Genomic DNA, 24477 nt, shown 5'->3' with positions numbered 1-24477 from the left:
GATATCTGTAACTCATCTGTTTATAATTGAGTAAGTGCTTATGAAAATACACAGGCAGAGGATGTAGGAAGACAAAAGAGGAACAAGGAAGGAGCCCTATAAGCACCCACAGAAATTTAGAGGGATCCTCCCATGTAGATGTTACAAGTAGAGGAACAAGTAGAGATGGGAGGAAAATTAGGAGGAGCTGTAATTACAAAAGATATGGGAAGGGCAACATTGCAAGAAGATTATCATTACAATAAAGGTGTATGATGGTCATAAAGGATGAAAATGGAACACCAATTCTGAAAGTTTAAGAACTTTTTGACCTCTCAGGGTTTTGGTAATAGCTGTTTCAGGGGCAGAACCTGGATTAAATAGGACCTAAAGATGGAAGTGAAGGAGGACTCCCAACCATGCATAAAGCTGAGCGTGTGGAAGCAAAGGTGAACAGCAATAGTTAAAGGGAGGTTAAGGATGAGATTTTAATATTGGGAGTTTAAGGTGGATTTTTATTGTGAAGGAAAAAGAACCAAGTAGGGCATGGTTTAGGGAGGACCTGAGATAAGAAGTCCTGGGGCAAACAAAAGGAGTTAGAAAAGAAAACTAACTATTTGATAGTTGAAAGCAAAGAGTATGTCAGAATTGTAGCTTGGAATTGACAGTGAGCTGAGGAGGTAAGAAAGGTTACAAGCTGCTAATGAGTACATAAAGAGTCTCATGCCTTCCTGTTAGAGAGTTAACTAAGACTTGTAATGGTAGTCCAGGAAAGTGATGAACATCATCGATGAACTGAGAATTTAGCAATTACTGTTTTCTGAAACAATGATTGGAAAGTGCTGGAGGACTGTAATTTATTCTAAATTATGTTTAGATCCTAGAATAATAACCAAAAAATGCTTGTTATATCTCCTTCCAGCGAATTTTTGGCTTTTTGAATGCCCAATCTACATTTAGTTTTAATGTTTCAATGTTACTCTCAAATTTCTTCGTGAATTTTTAGCCTCTATCAGTTGTCTTGTTGGATTGTATGGACTTGTGAGAAGAAGCAGTGTGAAGATGATGTGTGTATGGAATGATTTTTGAGCATTCTTCTTTCTCAGAGTTGTTTCTCTGTGGCTACTTATTATTTGTCTCATTATTTATTTGTAATGGCTTGTAAGTGTAAACTCTTCCGTCAGCAAGTCTGATACCATAAATATTCACAAAGACAGTTTTGGAAGTTAATAGATAAATACTTTTTTTTCTTTTACAGATGAGATCATTTCAGGCTCTTTTTTTGAAAGAGGTGGTCAAAGGAAATGGATAACTATTCCAACTTCAATATAAAGAACCTCTCATCTGCAGCTAATATGTCTATTTCTTTGCCTGGACAAGTTGAACTCAATACCACAAGTGGTACTCCTTCTATGTCAATAAGCAGACTTTTCCCAGCACTGTTAGAATGCTTTGGAATAATTCTTTGTGGCTACATAGCTGGAAGAGCCAACATTATCACAACAACTCAGGCCAAAGGACTTGGAAATTTTGTGTCCCGTTTTGCACTCCCAGCTCTACTGTTCAAAAACATGGTGGTACTTAACTTTTCTAATGTGAATTGGTCCTTCCTGTACAGTATTTTAGTTGCCAAAGCTGCTGTGTTTTTCTTAGTCTGCATTTTAACATTGTTGGTAGCCAGTCCTGAGAATAGATTTAGCAAAGCAGGTTTGTTCCCTATTTTTGCTACACAAAGCAATGACTTTGCACTGGGATATCCAATAGGTAAGTAAAGTAGTTCCTTATGCTTTTTTCTTTAAAACTATTTTTTTCCACTGTCCTAGATATCTTTGCTTTTATTTTTCCATAATTTGAAATTGACTTCTGAACTGAATTTATAAGCTAAGCCGTTTCTCAAGCCACATTTCTTGACCTCAGGTCATGTAAGGGAAGAAAACTGTCAGCTAGTATGGATGAGAAATAACTTAAAACAATCCAACTGCTGTTGTCTGTGTGATCTTGTCATGTTGAAGTAAATCAGATTTTAAAAATGATTTAAAAATGTTATTTTAAAATTGGTATAAATTACCTTACACTTACTGCAGGTTAAGAATGCCCTTATGGGAAATTGCCAGAGTTTCCCTCAAGTTCAAAATTTCTTTCTTTGCAAAGTATGAGCCTGTACCTGTGGCCTCTGAAATAGCTGTAGTGGGGTTTTTTCCCTAATTTGGCATTACCTCTTGGTTTAGCTCAAAGAAAGTGTATCTGTAATGTTGGTGCTTACTGCTTGTGGAGTGTGTGTAACAAACTTTAAATCTGTTCAGAAGAAACTTCTAATTTTTGTGCTACTTAACATAATTTATGTAGCCAATCATGTTTTATCCCTTAATCTTTATTCTATTGTGGCCAGTAGTAATGCTTTAGGATATAGTCTTGGAAGAAGTCTGTCTTTTAAAAGCGAGATTGCTCCATGATTTGTGGTAACTTGCATTTGTGTATCTCAAATCGGAATTTTATGTGGCTGAGCTGCCATTCTTGGGATGTGTAACTAACCACTAGTCCAGGGGAGCTAAAAAACAAAAAGCAGAGACACATTCAGAGTATAACTTGTATAGCTGTGTACTCATGTTCTTGAAAGCCTATTTTCTAAATTCCAAGCAATATCAGTTACTAAATTTAATTTTATCCCAACCTGCAAGACTTGTTTTCTTTCCTTTTGTTAAGGAAGATTTTTTTTTTCTTTTTCCTTTTTATAGGTTTTCTTCATTGTATATTAATATGCTTTTAGCCATACATACTATGATGCTTAGGAAGTGATCTGGAGTTGTAGCAGCCTTCTCCAACCTGCAGCTGTCTAATTGCAGTTCTTTTTACCTGCCTTGGGAGGCTCTTTTGTGCCCGTTTAGCTTTCAGTGCTGCCTCTCCCGAGGCTGACCTGTGTGGCTGGTGTGGGAATGCACGCTGCAGGTATCGGGATCTTCAAAATACACCTCGACTGGAAGGCATTTGTAGAGGATGCCTGGACCATGTTTTATTTGTTTGCTTCTCCCTGAAGAGAAAGTACTCTGTGCCTTTCAAATTCTCTTGAGATCACTCCTGTCATCCAGACGAGGCTAAGAATAAAAAAGAACGCAAGTTTGTGCTAGCAAAGCAAAAAGCAAGATATATGATTACCAAATTGAAAATAAAGTTACAAAAGAGACGTTTAAACATACGATTCCAGATTATACATAACAACAAGTACCTCCATATTTTAGAGTACTTGATGAGTTGGCAGTTTTATTCTCCCTATTTCAGGGCAGCATGCTCAGAAGAATCTTGAAGCTTTCTTACTTCTTCTAATTTGCTGGATATGTAGAAAATATAGACAAATGCAAGTGCAGACTTTTTCTTCCCTAGATGAAGATACCTTGTTTCCCGCAGTTGCATCTCCTGGGGTTTATTCCTCTTGAGAAAAATCAGAAGTGTATCACAATAAGGTGTGAGGATTATGTCTTTGTTTCTTGGTACTGGATTAAAATGTTAGGGTTTTGTTTGTTTGGGTTTTTTTTGTTTTTTTTTTTTTTTTTAATTTTGAGGTTGTCTGAACATATTTCCATTGTGTCCTAGTTAAAACATCCTTTCTACTCTGAATGACTTCCTTGTGAGATTGCATTTTTCTTCAAGTATTTAATGATTTATAAAATACGATTCATATTTCTCCTATGTACAATCTAGCCAAATACACAACATTTATTTCATTACAAGCTTTAGTGGAATACTTAATGCAACAGTAACACTGTAGGCACTTCAGGGCTGTTAATTTCTCAGAGATGTTCATTTTCTTTCCTGTTCTTTCCCTTCTCCCATCCCCAGACTCTCACCAGTGTTTGGTTCATGCTGTCAGGTGTGCCAGCTTTTTACTGGTAGTGGCTTCTCTGAAGCGTTTGCAGGACTAGGCAACAAAGAATGCCTTGTTTATTTCTTTTTATGTGTGATGATATGCAGTGTTTTGAGCAAAACCTGGTCTCTTAATGGAAATATATTTTTAAAGGCTGCTTCACTTGAAATTTGTAGAGGGGAAAAAAAAAAAAACGGTATTGACCAATCTGTGTATTATAACACTACTTTAAAAGGCAGTTTGAACTCTTAAATAGATAAATAACCCCCTGAGTTTTTATCCCATGTAGCTGTTTTCTTTAATAACCACTATGCTATTTTTTCCTATTGAGCAAAGATTTGCGCATAGAAAAATTAAAATACAGATTAAATTTTCAAAGATAGCCGCTCTGTTTTTCTCTAATCACTGTCATGACAGTTCTACACTACAAACTGATGCTGGTTTGGGCTGAAAAACAACTGGTACAGAGATTTGCTAGCAGACTGCCCGATACAGATAGAATTACTATGATAGAAAACTTTGTCAGTTTGGTTTTTATTACTAGGTGAGATGATACAACTCTGACCGAACAGCTTCACCTGATCTACAGTGCTGTATTGTTGAAGCATAGGTGCAGCAGAAGTGTTGTGTAGATGATGGCTCAGTTACCATGACTTTAATGGTGCTAATTGCATTAAGCATGAACAACTAGTGTGCGATTTATGTGTAATCTTGAGCAGCTGGGATGTGGAAAATTGATTTTTTTTAATTATTAAAATATCTTTAATTTCCGTTTTTTGTTATGATCAGCAAGCAGGCACATTGATTTAAATAAAAAGAACATTTTTCATTGGAGATAGACGTTGTGGATTATTTTCACTGTCTTAATGATTCCTTAAGAATGATTTCAAATTTTTTTCCCCACTAACTCAGCAATCTACATTCGTTCCACTTTATGCTACCCAGGAAAATGCATTGTGGCTTCATACATCAATTAAATTACTTACGGAGCTTAATATATCATATTAAATATACAGTTTCACTTTGCCAAAAAATAATGATTTATTACATGTTTCACTCGGATGTTATTTAGATGTGACTTGTGTTGAATTGCATTTGATTGAAATGGGCATTCTGTATAAAGCAGCATTAAAACATCGCTCTAAGGTTTGATGTTTTAGAAAATTTTGACTTGCATAAAAGGTGCCCAGCATATTTAAAGTGGGTTTATTTATCAGAATATATTTAGTGTTTAAAACTGGCTTGTTAAATGCAGTAACTAACCACAAAGTTAGCAGTTCTGTTCAGCAGTTTATTCAGGACTTTAGGACAGGTAGCTCTTTCATACAGGCTTTACTCATGGCTTGTAAGAGGAAAAGCCCCTTTAGTGCTTTTTCTTATATACTGGAAATCAACTAATTGCGAATGTTAGTTTATTCAATCTAAAGAGGAGGCTGTTTGTACTAAATGCTGATTTAGCACTTAGTAGATCCTGTCATTCCAGATGCTTAACTAATATGAAAGTAAAAATCTTTTGGCTTTTGAAAAACATAGTCATGAGGGAAAACTTTTTAAGAAAAAGAGCAGGTTTAGTATACAGAGAAATGGAAATACCTGCAACAGTTGTCAGCTTAGTGATATTAAACTTTATTTACTACTTTTAACAGTGCTAAGCTGTCCCATAGGAAGGTCTAGTATGTGCTTTTATGCAATAGTACTTTCTTTTTTTTATATTCTTTGTAGTACAAATAGAATTGCATCTGCATAGTAAGATACTTCTGCCTGGGGAAGAATGCATTTCTCTCTAACTTGGGTAGGAAAAACTGTAATGGAAAGTATCATTTGCATATTTCTGAAAATTACTGGGGATAATAATAAGGCAGGTAAAAGGTAAATGTTATCTTTTCAAAGAAGTTTGGAAAATTAACATGCCATTCTTACACAGATAAATTCTGTATTGTTAACCAGATAAACAGCAATTTTGATAGATTTAATAAATCATTTAATACATATATAGAAAAAACAACAATATAGACCCAGAAGTTTTAAAATAAAGTTATTTCACTGGAACTCTTTGTTCATAAAACAATTGTGAACATGAAGCGATGATGGCAATTTAAATGCTATTTTACTGCTTATGTGAGAAAGTGCTTCATATGCATAATTTCTCATTTTCCTTTTCCATTTTTCAGTATGAATTAATAAAATTATGATAGGGACACCAAAACCATCTGCATTCTGCGGGATTCAAGGGTGCAGCTTTACAAGTGACTTTGCTGCTCTTACTATAGGGTATTATGATTAAAAGAAAACAAAATCCTACTTTAAAAATATTGTGGGTTGTTTTTTTTAATTCACCCTAGGATAGACATTTGTATATCTTTCCAGAGTCTTTTCCTGATTTTTGAAGTGCTGTTAGCACAAACTTGAAGTAAGAAGCAATTCTACCTTGACTCACAAGTATGTAGTAGCAATGAAAACAAATGCTCATGATTTAAAGTTCCTTGAAGGACCAGAACTGCAGTGATAACTCTTGTCCTGAGTAGTCGCAGAAAATGGACTAATAATTATGTGCTAATGTATTTTTTATTTGGTTGTTGCTTTGCTGTGTTGTATGGAATCAGCGTAGAAAGATTACACCCAATTTACCCACTGAAAACTGGTTAAATTCCAGACGTGAGACTCCTCTAAAGTGAGAAGTAACTTGTGTCCTGCAAAGGTGCATGTAACTCTTTACGACTCTCATGTTTCTGGGGAGGAAAAGCAATTCAGCCAAAACCCAACTGTTTTCAGCATTTAGAATGACTCAAAGAGCGTGTGGGATTGTTACATTATTTTCTTTTTTTCCTGTAAATGTTCAGTATTCATAAATCATGAAATATTGTTGGACAGTTAATCTTTGATCTTTAATGTGTTCATTAGATGACTATCGTCTAATGGTGACTGAGTGTACGTCTCTTGCTACATCACCTTATATTGATTGTAAATGTAGTTAACCACTGAAGGATAATGAAATAATATTTCTCTAGTTTTCAGACAATAAAACTTAATTTCAATATTAAAGTATTTTTGTACTGAAATGTTATCACTCATCACTTTTCATTTCCTGTCTTCTAGTTGAAGCTTTGTATCAAACCACTTACCCAGAATATCTCCAGTACATTTACCTAGTGGCTCCAATATCTCTTATGATGCTAAACCCTCTTGGGTTTATCTTCTGTGAAATCCAGAAGTGGAGGGATAATCGCACTGTGTCACACAGCAAAATCAAAATAGTGGGCCTAGCACTCCTCCGAGTTTTGCAGAACCCAATTGTATTCATGGTCTTCATAGGAATTGCCTCAAACTTTATTCTTGGCCAGAAAATTCCCGAATACCTTGAAAACTTCCTTGATGGACTGGGCAGTTCATTTTCTGGCTCTGCACTATTTTACCTTGGACTAACTATGGTGGGACAAACAAAAAAACTGACAAAGGGTATGTTTGTTGCACTGATCCTTCTCATCACAGCTAAACTGTAAGTTTGATTTATGTACTTTTATAATTTTGTTCTCTAGATGTTTTAAGCTCTGAATCTCTGAATATACTGGTCAGATGGCTTTTATTTCAAAATCATTATAGTGAAAGTATGTTTGACTTCCAGTATTTTGGGCAAGTGCTTCCCAAACTCTGATAGTATACAACTGTTAACTTCTAAAAGAAATTTTGCACACCACAAACCTGTTGTCAGGCTCTGCAGAGAGTAAAATTCAGGGGTACTGTGGCTTCATGGACTGCCTTCAGGCCACCTGTCACAAATTGGGTGTCTGGGGAATTACTATCCTAAATTAAAATTTACTAGTTAAATAATTAGACAAGAGTGAGTTTAAGTATTAATTCATTACTATTTGTATTTTCTTTGGATTACACAATACATCTTTCAATTAGTTGGTTTTCCTTGCTTTGTCTATAAATCTTTGAAACAGCTGTATTGGAAGAGCTTAAAAATGGTCACTTTACGCTCTTAAACTGTCTGAATTTTAAGCATGAATAAATGAGAATTTGTATTTAGAACGTATGCCATTATAATCTTCCCTTGAGTATATCTCAGTTACTGGTGAACTAAGTGTTTTATTTGCTACAGAGCTACAATTAACATAACAGAGTGGCTGTTTGGTGGTGAAGTTTATACTGTAGAATTTGAAGGTGCATTTGAATATCAGTACAACCAACCAACAAATCTAAAGACCTAGTCTGTAAACCAGCTCAGTGACAAATTTTGTAAGAACATGAGAAAAAAAATAATTTTTAATGTTACCACTTTGCTTTACTACTGAGTTTATGTAATTAGCCTGTGTGAGGCTTACATAGTGAGTCTGTGTGAGATTTGGGGTATTGCTAAAGGCGAACAGAACACCATTCATGTAGGGGTTATTTTTGCTGGCCAAAACTTTCAGAATAGGTACTTAAGCTTGAGCCGTTGTTATATTTCAGACAGCTTGCAGAAAGGTCGTCTTAAGTTTCAAAGCTGATGACTGCTTATAGCTACTGTTACTTTAACAGTTGAGAAATGAAGGTTGGGTTTTTTTTTTTTATATTTTACCTTTCTAAATCTGAGGTTTATACAAAGAACGTGTCTGCACAGTCAGAGAATGTGCTTACATCCCAGAGTTTGTTGTCATTTTTACCATTTTTTTTCTCTGGGTTTTTTTGGTCTAACTTGTGACACAATTTTGAAGCAGCTGGTAAATGTCATGGTAACAGTAAAGGCAATCATTCAACGTGATATCAATATTTTGCCTTTCATAAATGGTATTCAAACAAGCCTTGAATTTCCTTTTGGTTCATTTTCTGAGTAAAGAAGAGCCTATTGCTATAGCTTGAGTAATATTTTTTTTTTTAATTGCTTTTTTCCCTCTCTTTTCAGACTTATGATGCCATTTCTCTGTAGAGAAATGGTGGAACTCTTGGACAAGAGTGACAGCATAGTCAACCACACCAGTTTATCAAACTATGCATTTCTCTATGGAGTTTTTCCATCAGCGCCTGGTGTCGCAATATTTGCAAGTCAATTTAATATGGAAGTAGGAATTGTATGTAGTTAGCTTTTCCCAAACATGTACTAACTTTGAGCTTAACTTTGTTGATGAAATACTTAAATATATGCTTGATGGATTTGCTTTTCTGAAGTATAGGCTCTTTAGATTTATTTGTACTCCCTAGATCTCAAATATAAATTATATTTCAGATTATTAATTAAGCTAAGTACTCTTTCCTGATGTCTCAAGTGTCTTGATAGTACATGTTCGTAAATAAATCCTCATACTTTTCTTATTTGTGATTCTAGTAGGAAGAACTGGGGTAACTTTAAATATAAAGAACTTCTATTCTTGTTGTGGGTTTGTTGGGTTTTGGTGGGGTTTTTTTCCAAAGACCTTTATCTTTGAGCTACTGTTCTTGCAGGAAAAAACAGAAATGATGTTACTGACTTCAGTAAGAACAGTGTTGGCTTAATGCTGAAAACTTACAGAAGAACTTATGCTTTAACTGATTCTGTTGTGTTGCCCTTCAGTTACATCTTGTGATAGAAATGCATTTTCCTTTTTTTTTTATAGTAGAGGGTATCAATTATCTTTTCAACTTAAAATACAAATTTTATAAATGTTTCCTTTCTTCCAGTTGAAGTGACATTAAAACATTCCTGTTGACTTCCATTGTTTCTAATGTTGTCTATTTTTGGTTTGTTTAGTTAGGGTTTTTTTTAAAGAAAAGTGGAAAAAAAAGACACTAGAAGTAAACCTTACAAGGTAGAATTTTGTGCCCAACAAATTCAGCAAATCTCTTTAAAACAGAAATCTGTAGTATGAGTAGCAGTTCACACTTCTATCACTGAAAATTCTAGAAAGCGTAAAGACAATGAGAAACAAAAATAGAAATCACTTAAATGTAAATATATGTGGCAGCTTCTCATGGATTGTTGCACATTAGTATTTGCATAAATACATGTTTTCTTATTCATTTAGAGTGTGAATCTTTGCATCCAAAAGTAAATTGTGACATTGTAAATCCACCCTTAGACTGTAGACATTAGTTTATTTGACACCTGCAAAAAAGCTCTGTAAGAAGTTGCTGTAGGGGATCTCTCTATTCTTACTATTTCAGAAGCTTGTTAAAATTTTCACTTTAACTGTATGTATGAAACTGATACTTTCTGGCTCAAATTCTAAATAATTTATTATAGAGATAACTTGGTGATTTGTTAAAGGTCTATGTATGTTTAATTCAAAGGTACAATTTTGCTACTGGTTGTATTCCTGAAAGCGGATTATTTAGCTTGAGATCTGATTAACTGTGTTCTGTTTGACTCTTCTTTCAGATTACCTCAGGCATGGTGATAAGCACTTTTGTGTCTGCACCTATTATGTACGTTTCTGCGTGGCTGTTGACCATTCCGTCTATGGACCCCAACCCACTGGCATCTGCACTCCAAAATGTTAGCTTTGACATAAGTATTGTCAGCCTTATTTCTCTGGTAAGTGTTGATGAAGTGAAATACAAAAGCACGTTGTCATATCAGGGTCGCGTTAGTACATAAGCAGCAGATAGAGTCATGATAAGATGATTCGCATTTCCTCATTGTATCCTACTGCAGAAGGACAAGGAAGGGGTTAAAAGTCTTGATTTAGCAGTGGGTGAGCTGAAAAGCTGTACTGTAGAGAAAGATGGGTGAGTGGATTAGAGCACTAGTGCAGGGCTTACGAGTTTGTCCTTTTTGGATTTTTTTGGTGTTTTTTTGTGTTTTGTTTTTAAAATAATGGGGTGTGTGGGAATAATTGTACTAGCTTACACCACAGGGAGTAATTACATCAAGCCATGTGAGGTGCTTTAATATTGCAGTAGTGGAGGTTGTGTACAAACTTCAGCTCCAGAAACATCAGTGAATATTTATTTAATGAAGTATTAATAAGTATTAATGAAAACGTTTAACTTGGAACTTTTGATTTAGATTTATCAATTTTCTTTCCCAGAAATGCTGTGTGCATGGTTCTTAAAGTTGCTTGATAATTCAGAAGTCCAATGTGAATTGTTTTGGCTTTATAGGCACTACGGATAGTGTGTTTATTTTATTTGCTTTTTTAACATAAAAACATCCATGTTGGAGGGAGTTGGAATTTTCTTAAGTTGTCCTACTGAAGTCCTCTTGTCTTGAAGCTGTGCCTCAAAGGAAGCCACAAGTGAACACCGCCTCTTGCTGTCACAGATAATTTGGGGAGATTTGGCGAGGGGGACATGACACAGGGGAATTTTAAATTCTAAATTGTCAGGCTACTCTGTGGTCCTTTCTGTCCTGAGGAGCGACTAGGCTTCTGCACACTAGAGGCAAGCTCTTGGTACTCTCTGGAAATATTTCACCATCATGAGAACACACTTATGCATTACTTTTTCTGGCTGAGGCATAGGGACTGGCAGCAGATGGTGTGGAGCTGACTGCAGTAGTCACGTTGCTAAGAAATTTTTCAAGAAGATTTTTTGTATATTTAATTTCTCCATAGTCTGCCAGAATATTCATCTTGTTCTTTTGGGTTTTGTTTTACTCTTAAATTTAATTTGTTCTTGTATGTTACAGATCTGGTCTCTTATTGTTGTTCTTCTGAGTAAGAAATATAAACAGCTTCCTCATATGATTACAACAAACCTACTTGTTGCTCAGGTCAGTAGTAAGAAGAATGCTGTTGTGTGAGTTTGTTTTCGAAGTCTTACTTTTAACACATTTACAAGTTTGGTTTCTACAGTGGTATCTTTGTGGCCATCTATGGAGGGCAGGGGAATCTAATGTGCGACTTGGCTGAAGAATTTCTGTGCCTTAAAATACACCCTTGAAGAAAATGATAGTTGATGCTGGTAGTATGGTTTTCAAACAGAACTGTAAGCAATCAGAATGGAGAGTGGCTTCTGAAATATTTTTAGTGTTATGAATTACTGCCTTATACTGTTGAGTGTGCTTCTGTATCAATTGATGCCAATCTGAAGTCAGCAATGCCAGGCTCAGCAGCAGCATGTGTGTGGCTCTATGGTGACCTGATTCAAGGAGCTAAACAGAAAACTAATCCCCATGCTGGCTTAGCTCCCTGACGTGGCTCGCTGAGGGATCAGACAGGTGCCAGTGCTGATGCAAGGAAGTGGTGTGGGAATGCATGGCTGGTGGCTAGGGAAGGGCAAAGCCAAATAGCTCTGGATTAATTTTAATTGTTATTTAAACTGAGCGAAAACTATAGAGTACATGCTCCTTCTTCCCTCGAAGTCAGCTGCACACCTGCTGTTAAATTCAGTGAGAGCAGCCTGTGCTTATGATATATCTATGTGGTAGTGCTTTCTGAAGTGTTCTGTAATTTAAATTAAAAAAAATATATATATATTAAGAAAAAAACCTCTCTGAGGTCTGATCATGGAGTCACATTTGAAAAAAGTCACATATGAGAGTTGCAGGTGCTTCTTGTCTATAACAGCAAAGTTAGCTTTCATCTTAAAAAAATTTTGAACTACTGTATTACTGTTTCCATAAAATTTCAGCCTATCTTTTCAGATTCCTTCAGTACTAAAACTGTCATATATGCAGTATCACTGGGTGAAAACTTGTATAATTCTTGTCTGAACAAACATCTGTTAGCCTCAGCTTCATGTCTGAATCATTTCAGATAAACTGGGAGTAAGGCAAGTCAGCAAAAAATATATAATCTTAATATATCATTATAATAAGTAAAATGTAAAATTTTTGTTAAGTACAAATAGTTTATCTGAGCTGTATAATTGCTGTCATAAAAAAACTTCCTGAAAATAGGGTACCATAGGCAGTAACATAACTGTAATACTGAGTTTATTGCTGCACTGCTTTACTGCTATGAGAACTATCCAATTCATAAAATCACACTCCAGTGAATCTGTGAGTTTCAAAGCTTATTGTGGCTATATTAGACTGTGTTCAGTTTTTCTTGTCATCCTGCTTTCCCAATTTAAATGATGACATCTTAACTTTTCTTTCCAGTTTATTGCTTGCATTGGAATGGTGGCATGGAATTTCATTGTTAAAGAGAAAGACATCACCATGCAGATCCTAGTATTTATATTCCTCTACAGCTCACTTTATAGCACCTACCTGTGGACAGGTATGATTTTTCTAGGCAGAACCTAGGTACTGTAATAACAGATTAATGTAATGTAATAATTTTATTATATTCTTCAGAGTAATTGTTCCTTTCACTTGTACGTAGTCCTACAAATACACATGCTTGTAAGCTGTGCCAAGCTGCAGCACTAACACCGCGCGGCTCTATGTCAGGCACTGCTTTTATATTGTAAGCTTACAACTAGGCAGCTCTTGTTTGTCTTTGCTAGATACAGCCGCCTTGATAGCTTTTCACAAAAGACAAGAACCTGCTCTCAAGGCAGAAGCGATTACAAATAAGGGTGAATGTGGTGGGTTGCCCTTGAGCTAGTGGCGATTTTTAATTAATGCAGAGTTTAAAATTTTAATTATTCAGCATTAAGTAGATTTAAAAACTTTGTGCCTCAAAAAAGTAGGAAATACAGAATGAAGGGAAATACCAAAGTAGCTTTAACACTTCTTTTACAGCTTACTACTTTTACAATTGCCCCACCTGGCAATTTTAATTTCTAAAAATAATGTGTGTGTTCTGCAGGTGTAGATGATTAATGAAGGGATTACTTGACATAGGCAGAATTGAAAAATGCATCAAGAAGCTTGGAGAACCTTACATGTATGATTAAAAAAAGAGACTTTGGGTATTCAGGAGACTTTTTATACTGTTCTTGAGTCAAGAAGTCTAAAGGGTTTAGTTTGTGTGGTGGTTTTGTGGAATAAGTTGTATTTGTGTTTATCTAGGTAGCTCATGATTAGTATAGCCTAATGTAAATACTAGCTTTGCTTCAGCATGGGGAATGTGGCTGAGCTTCTGAGTTGTGAATAGAATAGGCAGTTCCAGAAGATACTCCCATATATAGTTATATATGTAAAAATACATAAAGTTTTCTTTTTTGTTAAATTTATCATTGACTTTATAAAGTACTAGTCAGTTTTTAAAGAAATGTTATAACAGAATACAACATTATTTGTTGGTTATTTAAGATTGTTAGTCTAGAACAACTGCTGTTGATACCTTAAGAAATTAGTTACTTGTTATAAGAACACTTAAGACACATCTTTTATACGCTTGTGAACCTTTCTAGGCATTTAGAAGTGGATGTTTCATGTACAGTGTCCTGGATTTTTTTTTCAGTGTTAATGATTTTTTTTTTTTAACAGAATAGGTGTTTCTATTTTACTTTCTCAGAATACAACCAGAAAAAACAATTTTGGTCTATTTGAAGGTCGGAGAAGAGTATTTTAGTTATGGAGCAGGTCACATCATATAGTTTCTACACTCTGTAATCGGTTCCCTTTCTAATAATAAACAAGGCATTTCTTTGGGTTTTTTTGTAGGTTTTCTATCTTTCTCTTTGTTTCTGTTGAGGAAGAAAGAAACAGTAAAGATTCCCATTGGATTTATTATCATAGCTGGATGGGGGTAAGTTAATTCAGATGTTTTCCTGCAGAATTAGTGGTAGCATGCTAAATATGTTACTTTGTTCATATTTTGCTCTTTCAGCATCCCAACACTTCTGGTGGGAATCTTACTAATTGTTGGTGAACGCAACAACACTAGTATTGACTCTGCCTTTTTCTATGGAAAATATCAGGTATGACCATGTTCTGTCCTCATCACTTCAGACTTCTGCTGTGCCGCATACGTTATTGAGAAATTGCGTTCTCTGTTTTCTTCTTGTGTAAGTAGCTTTCAGTCAAAGTACAGGCTACCATAATAACAGTATCATTATAGAATTCTTACAGATTGATACAAAAATGTATTTCTATAATGAACCATTATGAAAACTTGTTTGAACAAGGACTTTCATGTTTAGGCAGCTATGACTAAGAAAAAGAGGGAGTAGGCTTTCCAAAGAAAAGGCTTAGGAGTGGTAATGAATTGCAGAGCCCTTTTCCTGGTGACTAATTTGTAGTCGTGCTTGATAATTATCTAAAATTATTACCATCCAATAGCTAATTAATGGCTTTTGGTCTATAATAGATAGGATCTACATTACATGTGTAGCAGTAACTGCTTGCACTGTGGGAGACTTCTCTGCACAATCATGGGTTGAAAGTCCCCGAGCCTGAACTACAGTTTTTACTAATAAATAGTTCCTCTTTATTAGAGGATGTGAAGTGCACTAGCATAGATATTTGTCATGTTTTCCTTCTGTCTTTCTTATTGATAGAGAGGCTATGAGTCTCTCATGTTATTCATGTGGCAGTTTCACAAGTACTATTACACAAAATACCCAGAGTCCACTCTGAGGCTATCAGTTGCAGATGATTAGAAGGCAAGGTTAATTAATAGGATGCTCCCCATTGGAGAAAACATGGAAATGAGAACTGTGCCAGAGGGTGGCAAGAGCATGTTCCTCTTTGGAGTTAAAAGGTACCTGAACAGAACTTAAACTGGAGCACTAATGATCCTGAGGGAAAGATGATGATGAGGGGATGTTTTTGGATTGCATGGGAAATAGGGGTCCCCACTGAAAACAAAACACAAAACAAACAAAAAACCTCTGAGTTACTCAAGCAAGGAAAATTAGTCTTGTGTATTGATTGCTCCTTCAATGCCACAAGATGCAAGAGCAGTAAATACAGAAAGCTCTGTCCTATTTAGATGCATTTATAAGTATATTTAGGAAAGTACAGAAGTTAGAAAGACAGATACATGCACTATGTTTTCCTTTATTTTGTACTTAAGTGTATTTTCTTTGCTTTCTTGACAGATAATTACCACAGCAGTGATCCTGTTCATCAGTATATTGATGTCAGGTATCTCACTTATGTGCATGAACAGAAATAGGCAAGAGTCAAGCTATGAGGTATTGAACCCATACTCACCGCGTAGCCAAGTGGAGGAAGTTGAAGTGGAAGGGAGTGAGGATAACCAAATTTCAGCCACTGTGCCTCAGCCTTCTGCAGGATCTTCTGCACAGCCTTCTCAAGGATCTTCTGCACAGCCATCTGCAGAAAGAGGTAGGGAAAGTAGTTTGTAAAAGAATAAACGGCGTGGGATACAATACAGTAACGTTACAAATTTAATTCTGACCTGGGAAGGGTAGTTGTTTATACCTTCAAGTGTTATGCTAGGACAGAAGAAAACCTAGATATAAGTGCCCAAGGATTTAGGTTTACGTTTCTAAGGAAGGTGTGATGGTTATCACTGTAAGGGTGGGGGAAGTGGACAGGAAAAAAAGCATGTGTATGTTTTTATGTAAGTAGTGGTATCTTGATAAGGATGTGATAATTGCAGTCCAGTAGGTGTTTTAGATTGTTTACCCACTAAACCGTCCCTCTGAGAATGAATTATATGCCTGCAGCATCGCTATTCAATGCGTTTCTAATCCTGGTTTGTACATAGCCTTTTGATCACTTCCCATTTCTTTTCCCTCTAGCTAAAAGTACTGATGTTGCTTCCATAGTGGTAGTGCTATGTTAAATATTTCTATATATTAGTTGTGCAACTCATTTACCCTCTCAGCAAATTGGAAAAATTAAGTCTGCTTTCTCCTTTTGGGTTATTTTTAAGCATAATAATTAAAGCTGTATAGAATATGTTGTTACACTTGGAAAATAAATTATGGTACTGAAGGAAGATAACTATCCTGTTACTGTATATGCTTAATAGGTTGCTGTTCTTGTCAAACAACAAATGGTGAATTATCCTGTGCTAGAGAGAGCAAAGCAGTGTCAAATGCTGTTGAAAACAAGGTTCCTCCAATTGAGACAGGTAAAGCAGTAGTGTCTCCTTGTTTTAATACTACAAACTTTTCCACAACATCTATGTGTGTTGTTCTCACAAAGAAACTGTTTGGGCTGCTGTTCTCTCAACTCTACCTGGATAACTTGTATTTCATATTTAATTCAAGTATTAGGCAATACGTTAGGTCTTTGTTCTCATCTGCCTCATAGCTGTTAGGTCGACAGTTGTTTTGGGTTGTTTTTTTTACCACTAAGCTACTTTAACAAATCCTTCTGAGCATTTAGACTTTACCTCTCTGTCATTGCCTTGTTTGGACACTGGGAAGTTGAATGCATAACGCTACTTTGCCTCAAGTTTTCAACTTTAAACACACTTTTTTACATTCTCATATTCACATCTTGTGTCTTTTAAAAAGACCTTTGAAGCCTTTGTTGTAAATCATGCACAGGTTTTGAATGAGAAACTTTAGATCTAGAGGAGCAAGCACTTACTGCAGATTAACTCAAATGTCCAGGCTGCTGTATTATCCATGTCTAGGGGAGAGAGATGGAGAAAACTGACTAAGGGTCCTTAGGCGCCACTGAAACAGAAATCATGGGTCAAAGTGACTGTTCACCACCTTATGGAAAATTACATACTCAGCCCATTGTCATCATACATCGCTTTCGATAATCAAAGCTAGCTGCGATGCAACTTTCTTTTTTTCCTTTTTTCTTTTTCTTTTCTTTTTTTTTGCATCCTTAACAAGGAAGTTCATATTCTTACACTTTGTTTGGATGCAGCATAACTTTCAACAAATCTAAATATTTCACACTGAAACATACTTAGTTATGTCTCCTCTCATAAAATGCTAGCTTTCCAACTGTTGCCAGTTATTTTATCTATTAAGTAATTCAGACAAGCATCATAAGAATGTCTTCCAATGATGGAGGAAGGCCAGTTTGATTTTCTTATCATAAAAGTTAGAGTAGAAAATATCTTATGATTGAGTGGAATTTTCTTCGACCTACTGAGTGAACACTTCAAAGTTATAAATCGGTAAAAGCAAATTGTGTAACTTTGGCTGCAATAATTACTAATCCTTCTGCTATCCCATTGAACTGCTACGACAGGTATCTGGTGCAAATACTTAGGTATGTCCTTGCCAGGAAGTTTTTCACTGCCATCTAGAGGAATATACTCAAAATTCCTTAGAACTCTAGTTGGAAGACAAGCAGCCATTCTCTGTGTGTTTGGCTCTTTTGATTGATAGAATTATGAGAGTGTTCTGATATATCATGTTAAAAACACAGTCACAGAACTGAATATAGTTGATTGTCTGATCTAGAGTTCAACAATGCTGAGATACAGAGTAAAAAAATTAGAGCTGATGGTATATTTGAAATATTTATTCCAGAAATTTATTCTAAGTTTAAAAACTCTTCTGAGAAAATGCTATTTTTTTCGTTATTTCTAGTAGTGTTTTCTAAATGTTAACCACCACTTAAGTTTGCATTGAACATTTGAAAGAAGAGTTCTGTTGCAAAAAGTTTCTTAATTTTAGGAGCGCATGTAAACTACTGTTTCATTTGACAATAGATGTCTGAAGAGGTTGTTGTCAAAGCTAATACTAAATTTTGTGTGTGTGACCAGTACAAATACAAGGTAATTTAACCCGGCAAGTTACATTAACAAGTTTGCTCATAGAGTTCGTAAGATAGAAGCCTAATGAAAAATTATGCTTTGTTTTTCAGCTGATCAGTGTGTGAGTCATTGCAGTGCTCAAACCTGTGTATTGGCTCAGGAAGAACAGCTTCTACAGACCGGAGACAAACAGCTGGCCAGACATGTGCTGCTCTGCTTACTTCTTATTGTTGGCCTGTTTGCTGTAAATATTTTTTTCTCCCCATGTTTAACTCACTGAGGTGGAATGATTTTTAGGAAAGCTATGTAGACAAGTCCAGTAAAAATCTTCCAATTCCTCATGTAACAATAAGTAAGTTAGAGGCTTTATTTTGTTCCCTTACTGGAAGAGGGATATCATAAAATTAATTTTTCTCTGCCACATCATAAATTAAAGGCAAGTTGAGATTGATGATATTAGTGAGCAAGTCTCACTGGAGAACCCTAAGGGGAAAAAAAAGTGGAATTATATAATTTGGTAATTAATTAATCACTACTGCCCCGCACCCCTCTTCCCATTTTTCTCAAGAGCTAGTCTTATTTCTGAGACAATAATCAATTAAAAATATAAAGTGAATCCTACTTCTGAAGGACACTGTACAAAAATTGTTTCCATTTGAGCATGCTTTTATTTGGAACTTAGATTTCTTTGAGATTCTTTAGCAATGAGTAACATAAGACTTTTATTTGAAATGGGAAAATTTGGTTTTATTGCTTTTAGCGGTAGTTTGGAGGCAATGTAGCTAAGTTGGTATTGCCAAGCATCATTACTGACTAGATCCCAGCTGTGAAGGTGGCTACTCCTGTGTAAAAGTGTGAAATACCAGAATGTAATGCATTAGGGATATAATTTGAATGTTTAACTGTGACAAAGATGAGAAACAACTCTCTGTTTTAATGTAATGCTCAAAGTTGAGCTTCTTGTGGATGACAATTAGGGGGGAAGTATTTTTGTTTGAAATGGAAAATACCGTGGCACAAATGATTAATACTGCAAAGCAGGATGGTGTGGCACAATTATGTAGTGTCATAGTTACTACTGTTGCTTTTCAGGTCCTGTTAAATTACAGTACAGACGTTTTCCCTCTCTCAAATTTCCTGTATCAAATATTCCATGTATTTTTTTACATCCTCTATATTTAAAGAGGTGTCCCAAATGTTAGCCTCTATTTTAGTTGTATCTGAATGATTACATGGATTCTATGAATAGTTACGTTAAAGAATTAGCCTTCACCCACAAAGGGGTTAACTTTGGAAGTTTTTTCCTTCTGTCAGGCATCTAAAATAGCTGAAGTGGTATGTGCTTCAGCTTAACACAATCTTAACTATGCAGAAAATATGTAGAAAGCACTGGTCTCGGCTGAACAGGCCTAAAGACAAATACTACAAGTCTGTCTGGGCTAATACTGTCTGTGTTAGGTTGAATACCGAAGTGTGCTTAAGGCAGGTTCCTTATGTAAACATGTAAAGGGCCAGGACCTCTACACTGGTGTGTTTTGCATTATTTTGTTTAAAAACAAACAAGCTCTTCTCCCCGCCCCCTGCCAGCTATTAATCCTAACTAAAATGGCATTTTAAGGTGTCTATTCCCTCTTTTTTGTCTTTATCTGAATAATTTGTTAGATAAAGACAGTGAAAATTGTGCAAAAATCTGTTAGCATGTGAAGAGTAAGAAAGTGCTTTTCATTTTTAACAGTTGCGGGGTTGTTTGGGGTTTTTCTTAATTTTTTTTTTTTTTCTTAACAGAATCTTTCCAGTTGTTTGTGGTGGCTGTTCAACCAAGAGCCTGGAAGGCTATATGTGGAATTGCAGTTCTTCTGTGCTGTGTTTAATTTTGGTCAGGTACTTATCAATGTTTGTTCTGAAAATGACTTTGTTAATGGATGTTGCAGCACTTGCTGTTACAAGCACTGTAAGTTGAAGTCCTCAAACAATGCTGAAGTCACCAGCTCCTTGTGGTGTTTTGCCTTTTTTTCCCTCAAGCTTTTTCTTTTGCTTTGATAGCTTTCTTATCATAATGCATATCTCTTATGTGCATGAACACTTTCAGAGGTACAAATGACAACTGAGTGCCAAATGCCTATGGAAATTCAGTAGGATTTTAGCCTTATTTGTACCAGAAAGCTTCACCAGTGTTGCTTCTGTGGAATTACACCAGTATAACTAAATAGGTGCGAGATGGCTACACTTGTGTGATAAGGCTTTAAGATGTTATCCCTTCAGTTTCAGGTACAGCACCATTAACTAATAGCTGACAGTAAGATGTATAATTGTCCCAGCTGCACATAGCCTATTTCAGTGCAAACGGACACAAGGTAGCTTTGGTATCTATGAAGGTGAAAGCAAGGCAGTGTTCATACACATGCTAGAGGAATGTTTTACAGACCTGTGGACAGGTGTGCCTACAAGATGCGCTGTAGAATCAAGTAATTATAGAAGTTTTGGTACAAAAGTGGCATAGAAAAATGAATTAACTAGAGAGCATTCTGGCATTCAAATTACAGTAAGTCAGTACTTTTCTTGACACTAACAAAGACAGATTAAAATAACTGGCTATGTAAGGATACGAATGTTTTAAGCGTCAGATGGCATGTCACAGCATTAGGTTTACTGAACTGATTCTTGAAGAGTTTCTTTGATGGACTGTTACATATTAATCTGTCTTTTTAAGGTCCAAATGAAAAATCAAAGCAGAAACAAAATGCATTTTGAACGGTATCTAGAGAAGAGGAATACGTCTCACGTGTGTTTTGGCAATGAGTTTTTAACATTTTATTTCTGTTGTTTAGAAACCAAAGTTTTTCCTTAATGTTGTTTTTTCTGTATTTTTTCCTGCAGGGCTTCATTTCCTTTGGTATTTTTGGCTTAGATAAGCATCTAATCATTCTACCATTCAAGCGAAGGTAAACAGAATCTTTACACTTACAACTACAAACTTACTTATTAAGGATAATAATTTTTAAAGGGTATTGAGTGTTCAGTGCCACTGCATTCCGTTTCCTTTTTGTTCAATCTTCCAAATTTCTTTTCTCTCCCAGCTGGGGAGCACTAATAGCAGTTCACTGTGCCTGAGTTTTTACTGCTGTCCTAATGATACTCCCAAAGACCAAAATCCCACAGGCTCCCTATAGGCAAAATCTTTGGCAAATGATGGTGAGGTATGTGATTGGATGAGTGAGATGATGGATCTTCAGAAATAATTTCAGCTGATAAATTAAAACTTAGAAACTGGTTCAGCATTTGCATCTATCATCACTGTTTGAAAGTCCAGTATTCATAACCTCATGCAAGTGCTTTGTGTGGATGGACACTTTCATGGGTACCTCGCTGTGGAGGTGTAAGTTGTACAAAGCTGTCTTTAACTTAGAGCTAGCTGGCTGTGGTATGAATCCAGCAGGTAAAGCTGGCGCCCAGCTACTCTCTGTCTTTCCTTCTGCCTGAACCTAGAATAAAACTTCTTAGTGTTCAAAGGCCATACAAGTTTATTAGGAAGATTGTATATAAAGTATTGGACACAAAAACAGTAAAACAGTTGTGATAAGCTTCCTGTGAGTTCTGTTCTATTACTTGCAGTTTCCTTAAAAATGCCTCTGGTTGATTTGCTGCTTGTTTTTCTTTTTTTTTCTTTTAAGACTTGAATTTCTCTGGGGAGGAAGAGAAGCAGCAGGGCATACAGATCCCTCTGTACCTGAGGAAATCAGGATGACCTGTCAACAGTTTGTTCGTTATCATAGAGATCACTGTGTCAAAAGCATTGTCAGAGGCAGAAGGTAAGGTTTCTCCCTGCACGTAAAACTTGTTACAAAGGTCATAGCTCACCTTTTGGAAGTAATGAAATGCAGTTTAATCTGTCTGTGGGCGATTCCTACGTTGTGGCATATTTACTCAAACCTCAAGGTGAGGATTAAGTATTTAACAGTAACAGACAAATGTTTCTAGTCTCAAACCAAAACATTGAGGTGCAAGTTACCGCATTATTAGGTTTTATGTAAATTATAAAAATGTTTATATCATTAAGGCATGGCCCCAGTTTTTGCATGTAGCTGAAGTTAGGAGAGAAAACCTTTCTGAAGAAAGGTATATGGTAATGCTTGTAACAGAGGGTGTGTGTCTGTGAGTTTTGTCAAACCTGAGACCCTTCATTTGTTTTGTTTTGAGATTCAGAAGGTGTTAGTATTTATGTGACTGAACGTTTACTAATAAATAGCTTTTACAGGAGGCAAAACTATTGCAACTGATGTCAGTGTGTACTCAGAGGCCACTCAATACATGAGATTATAGTGTTTTTAGGACATTTACACCTTCTGAGTTCACACAGTTTCTCTTGCTCATTCTTCTTGTGAGGCCTAATCCGCAATTTGCGAGATCAGCAAAGCTTTCAGATGCAAACTATGATACCCAAATCAAAGATTATGTATTCAGGTACGTGTAGGTGGATCAGAAGAGAAATGCAGACAGAAGCAGCAGGAACAAGAAAAAGACTCTGCCTTTATTTAAATTTTAACTGTATGAAATGGAAACATGAAGAATTATTCTAACAGGACCCTTCTACATTTCTTGTTATGTGAGCTTTTAAGTAGGACTAGTTTGGCAGAATGGAGTGGTCTTTTAATGGTCAGATAGTCCGAAACGACATTCCAGAACTGTTTTTTGACAGCATCATGATTTCTTCCAGTCTCCTCAGAAATCAGTAATGTTCCATAAGAAATAAAGTACTAAAGTTATCCATTTAGGAAAAAGGAACTATGGCAGTTCAAGGACTTGCTTCTTTCATGCCAGATAGAAAAGATGTATCAGAAAATGTTTATTTTGAAATAGGACAGGTTCTGCAGCTGTGTTTCCTGTGCCTCTGCTGCTATTGTGGTTTCTTGGGCTTTGGGCTGTTCATTTGGTTGGGTTTTGTGGGTTTTTTAAATCATATATCACCTAGGAATACATCAAAATCTGACATTTGTTGCTTCACTGTTTTAATATTAGGTTTGTATGGAACTAGCGTCATGTCTTATTTCTCCTTGTGTGTTAAAAGAAAGCATTTATCTTCTTGTTTTAAGTATTCATATAATTGATCCTATCCTCTTTGATTTAAATGTACTGTAACTGAGACTTTGTAATAATGTGTTTTTATTTATTTTGATTTTTGCTTCTCTGCTTAATAGATGCTAAGACTTGCTCTGTTTTACTGCTGCTTTTAACATAAAAAAAAAAAAGGAAAGGAGTTTGTTTTTGCTGTGTAGCTGTTAATCATCTTCAGAAACCCTGCACTTGGGTTCGATAGAGCAGATTTTAGATAACCAGAAACATTCATTGCTGCAGGTAAACCTCTGAATGGTATTTTTACGGCAACTAGGTAGATGTTAGAGGCATTGCCTCATAAATATGTGAAAGGAAATTAATTTGGTCTTGTTGCAAAGGTTTTTTTGTTTATTCCTAGTACTGCCAGTGTGGTAAATATTTAACTGGGTATGCAAGTGACATGTTTTTTGCTTACAATATATGTAAGCAGTTACTGTCTGTTTAAAGTTGTAGAGAAATTATAAAACTGAATTAAAGTTCAGATTGAGTTCCTGTTGCAGCAGGCATGCTGCACTCAAATCAGATTATTTTGTTGCAGAAATGGTCATGGTAATGAGTACATGGGAAGTAAGTATCCAGGAAATAGAATTACATTGTGTGTGTTTTTAGGAAAATTGCTACTTATGTTCACTGAAATTTATTTGCACAAGCCTAAAATAACTTTGTGTGTACATTTTGTTTCTCATTGAAAAGGTAGTGAACATTGGCATGTCCCTAATATACAAAACTTGCAAATTCTCTTCTAACATGCTCTTAACTATCATGATGTCTTTCCTTGTTTCCTGCTATTTTTCCTTGCCTTTCCCCATCGTGCAGTGGTGATACCAGATTTACAGAACATGTGGGTGAATCATTCCTTTGACATACAGGTGTGGTGCAAAGATCTCCACTGGCATCTTCTTTGGCTGTGACCTGGTGAACTGGCTCATGCAAGTTGGCCTTGCTTCTGACCGTGGTGAAGCTGTGATGTATGGAGACAGACTGATGAAAGGAGGCGTCGTCCAGCATATCACAAATGAATTTGAATTTCGGGATGAATATTTGTATTACCGCTTTATTCCGAAGAGATCAGTTGCAGTTGAGAGCCACTGA

At 35.8% G+C, this 24477-nt stretch overlaps 1 protein-coding gene across 1 annotated transcript; it reads left to right on the top strand.

The window, feature by feature from the left end:
- Positions 1-1225: 1225 nt before the first annotated feature.
- On the top strand, positions 1226-24477 carry GPR155 (G protein-coupled receptor 155; the record flags this gene model as incomplete). Its single annotated transcript, XM_082001732.1, has 15 exons — positions 1226-1743; positions 6935-7334; positions 8724-8889; positions 10173-10328; positions 11424-11507; positions 12840-12960; positions 14295-14379; positions 14461-14551; positions 15674-15923; positions 16576-16677; positions 18384-18517; positions 20059-20154; positions 21151-21215; positions 21945-22082; positions 24255-24477. Exons 1-15 carry the CDS (start codon positions 1284-1286, stop codon positions 24475-24477), a joined length of 2571 nt encoding a protein of 856 aa, XP_081857858.1. The 5' UTR covers positions 1226-1283.

The sequence above is a fragment of the Phaethon aethereus genome (assembly GCF_964289735.1).
Source record: "Phaethon aethereus genome assembly, chromosome: 6".
Classification (NCBI taxonomy): Eukaryota; Metazoa; Chordata; class Aves; order Phaethontiformes; family Phaethontidae; genus Phaethon; species Phaethon aethereus.
This window is presented reverse-complemented; position numbering and strand designations above follow the sequence as displayed.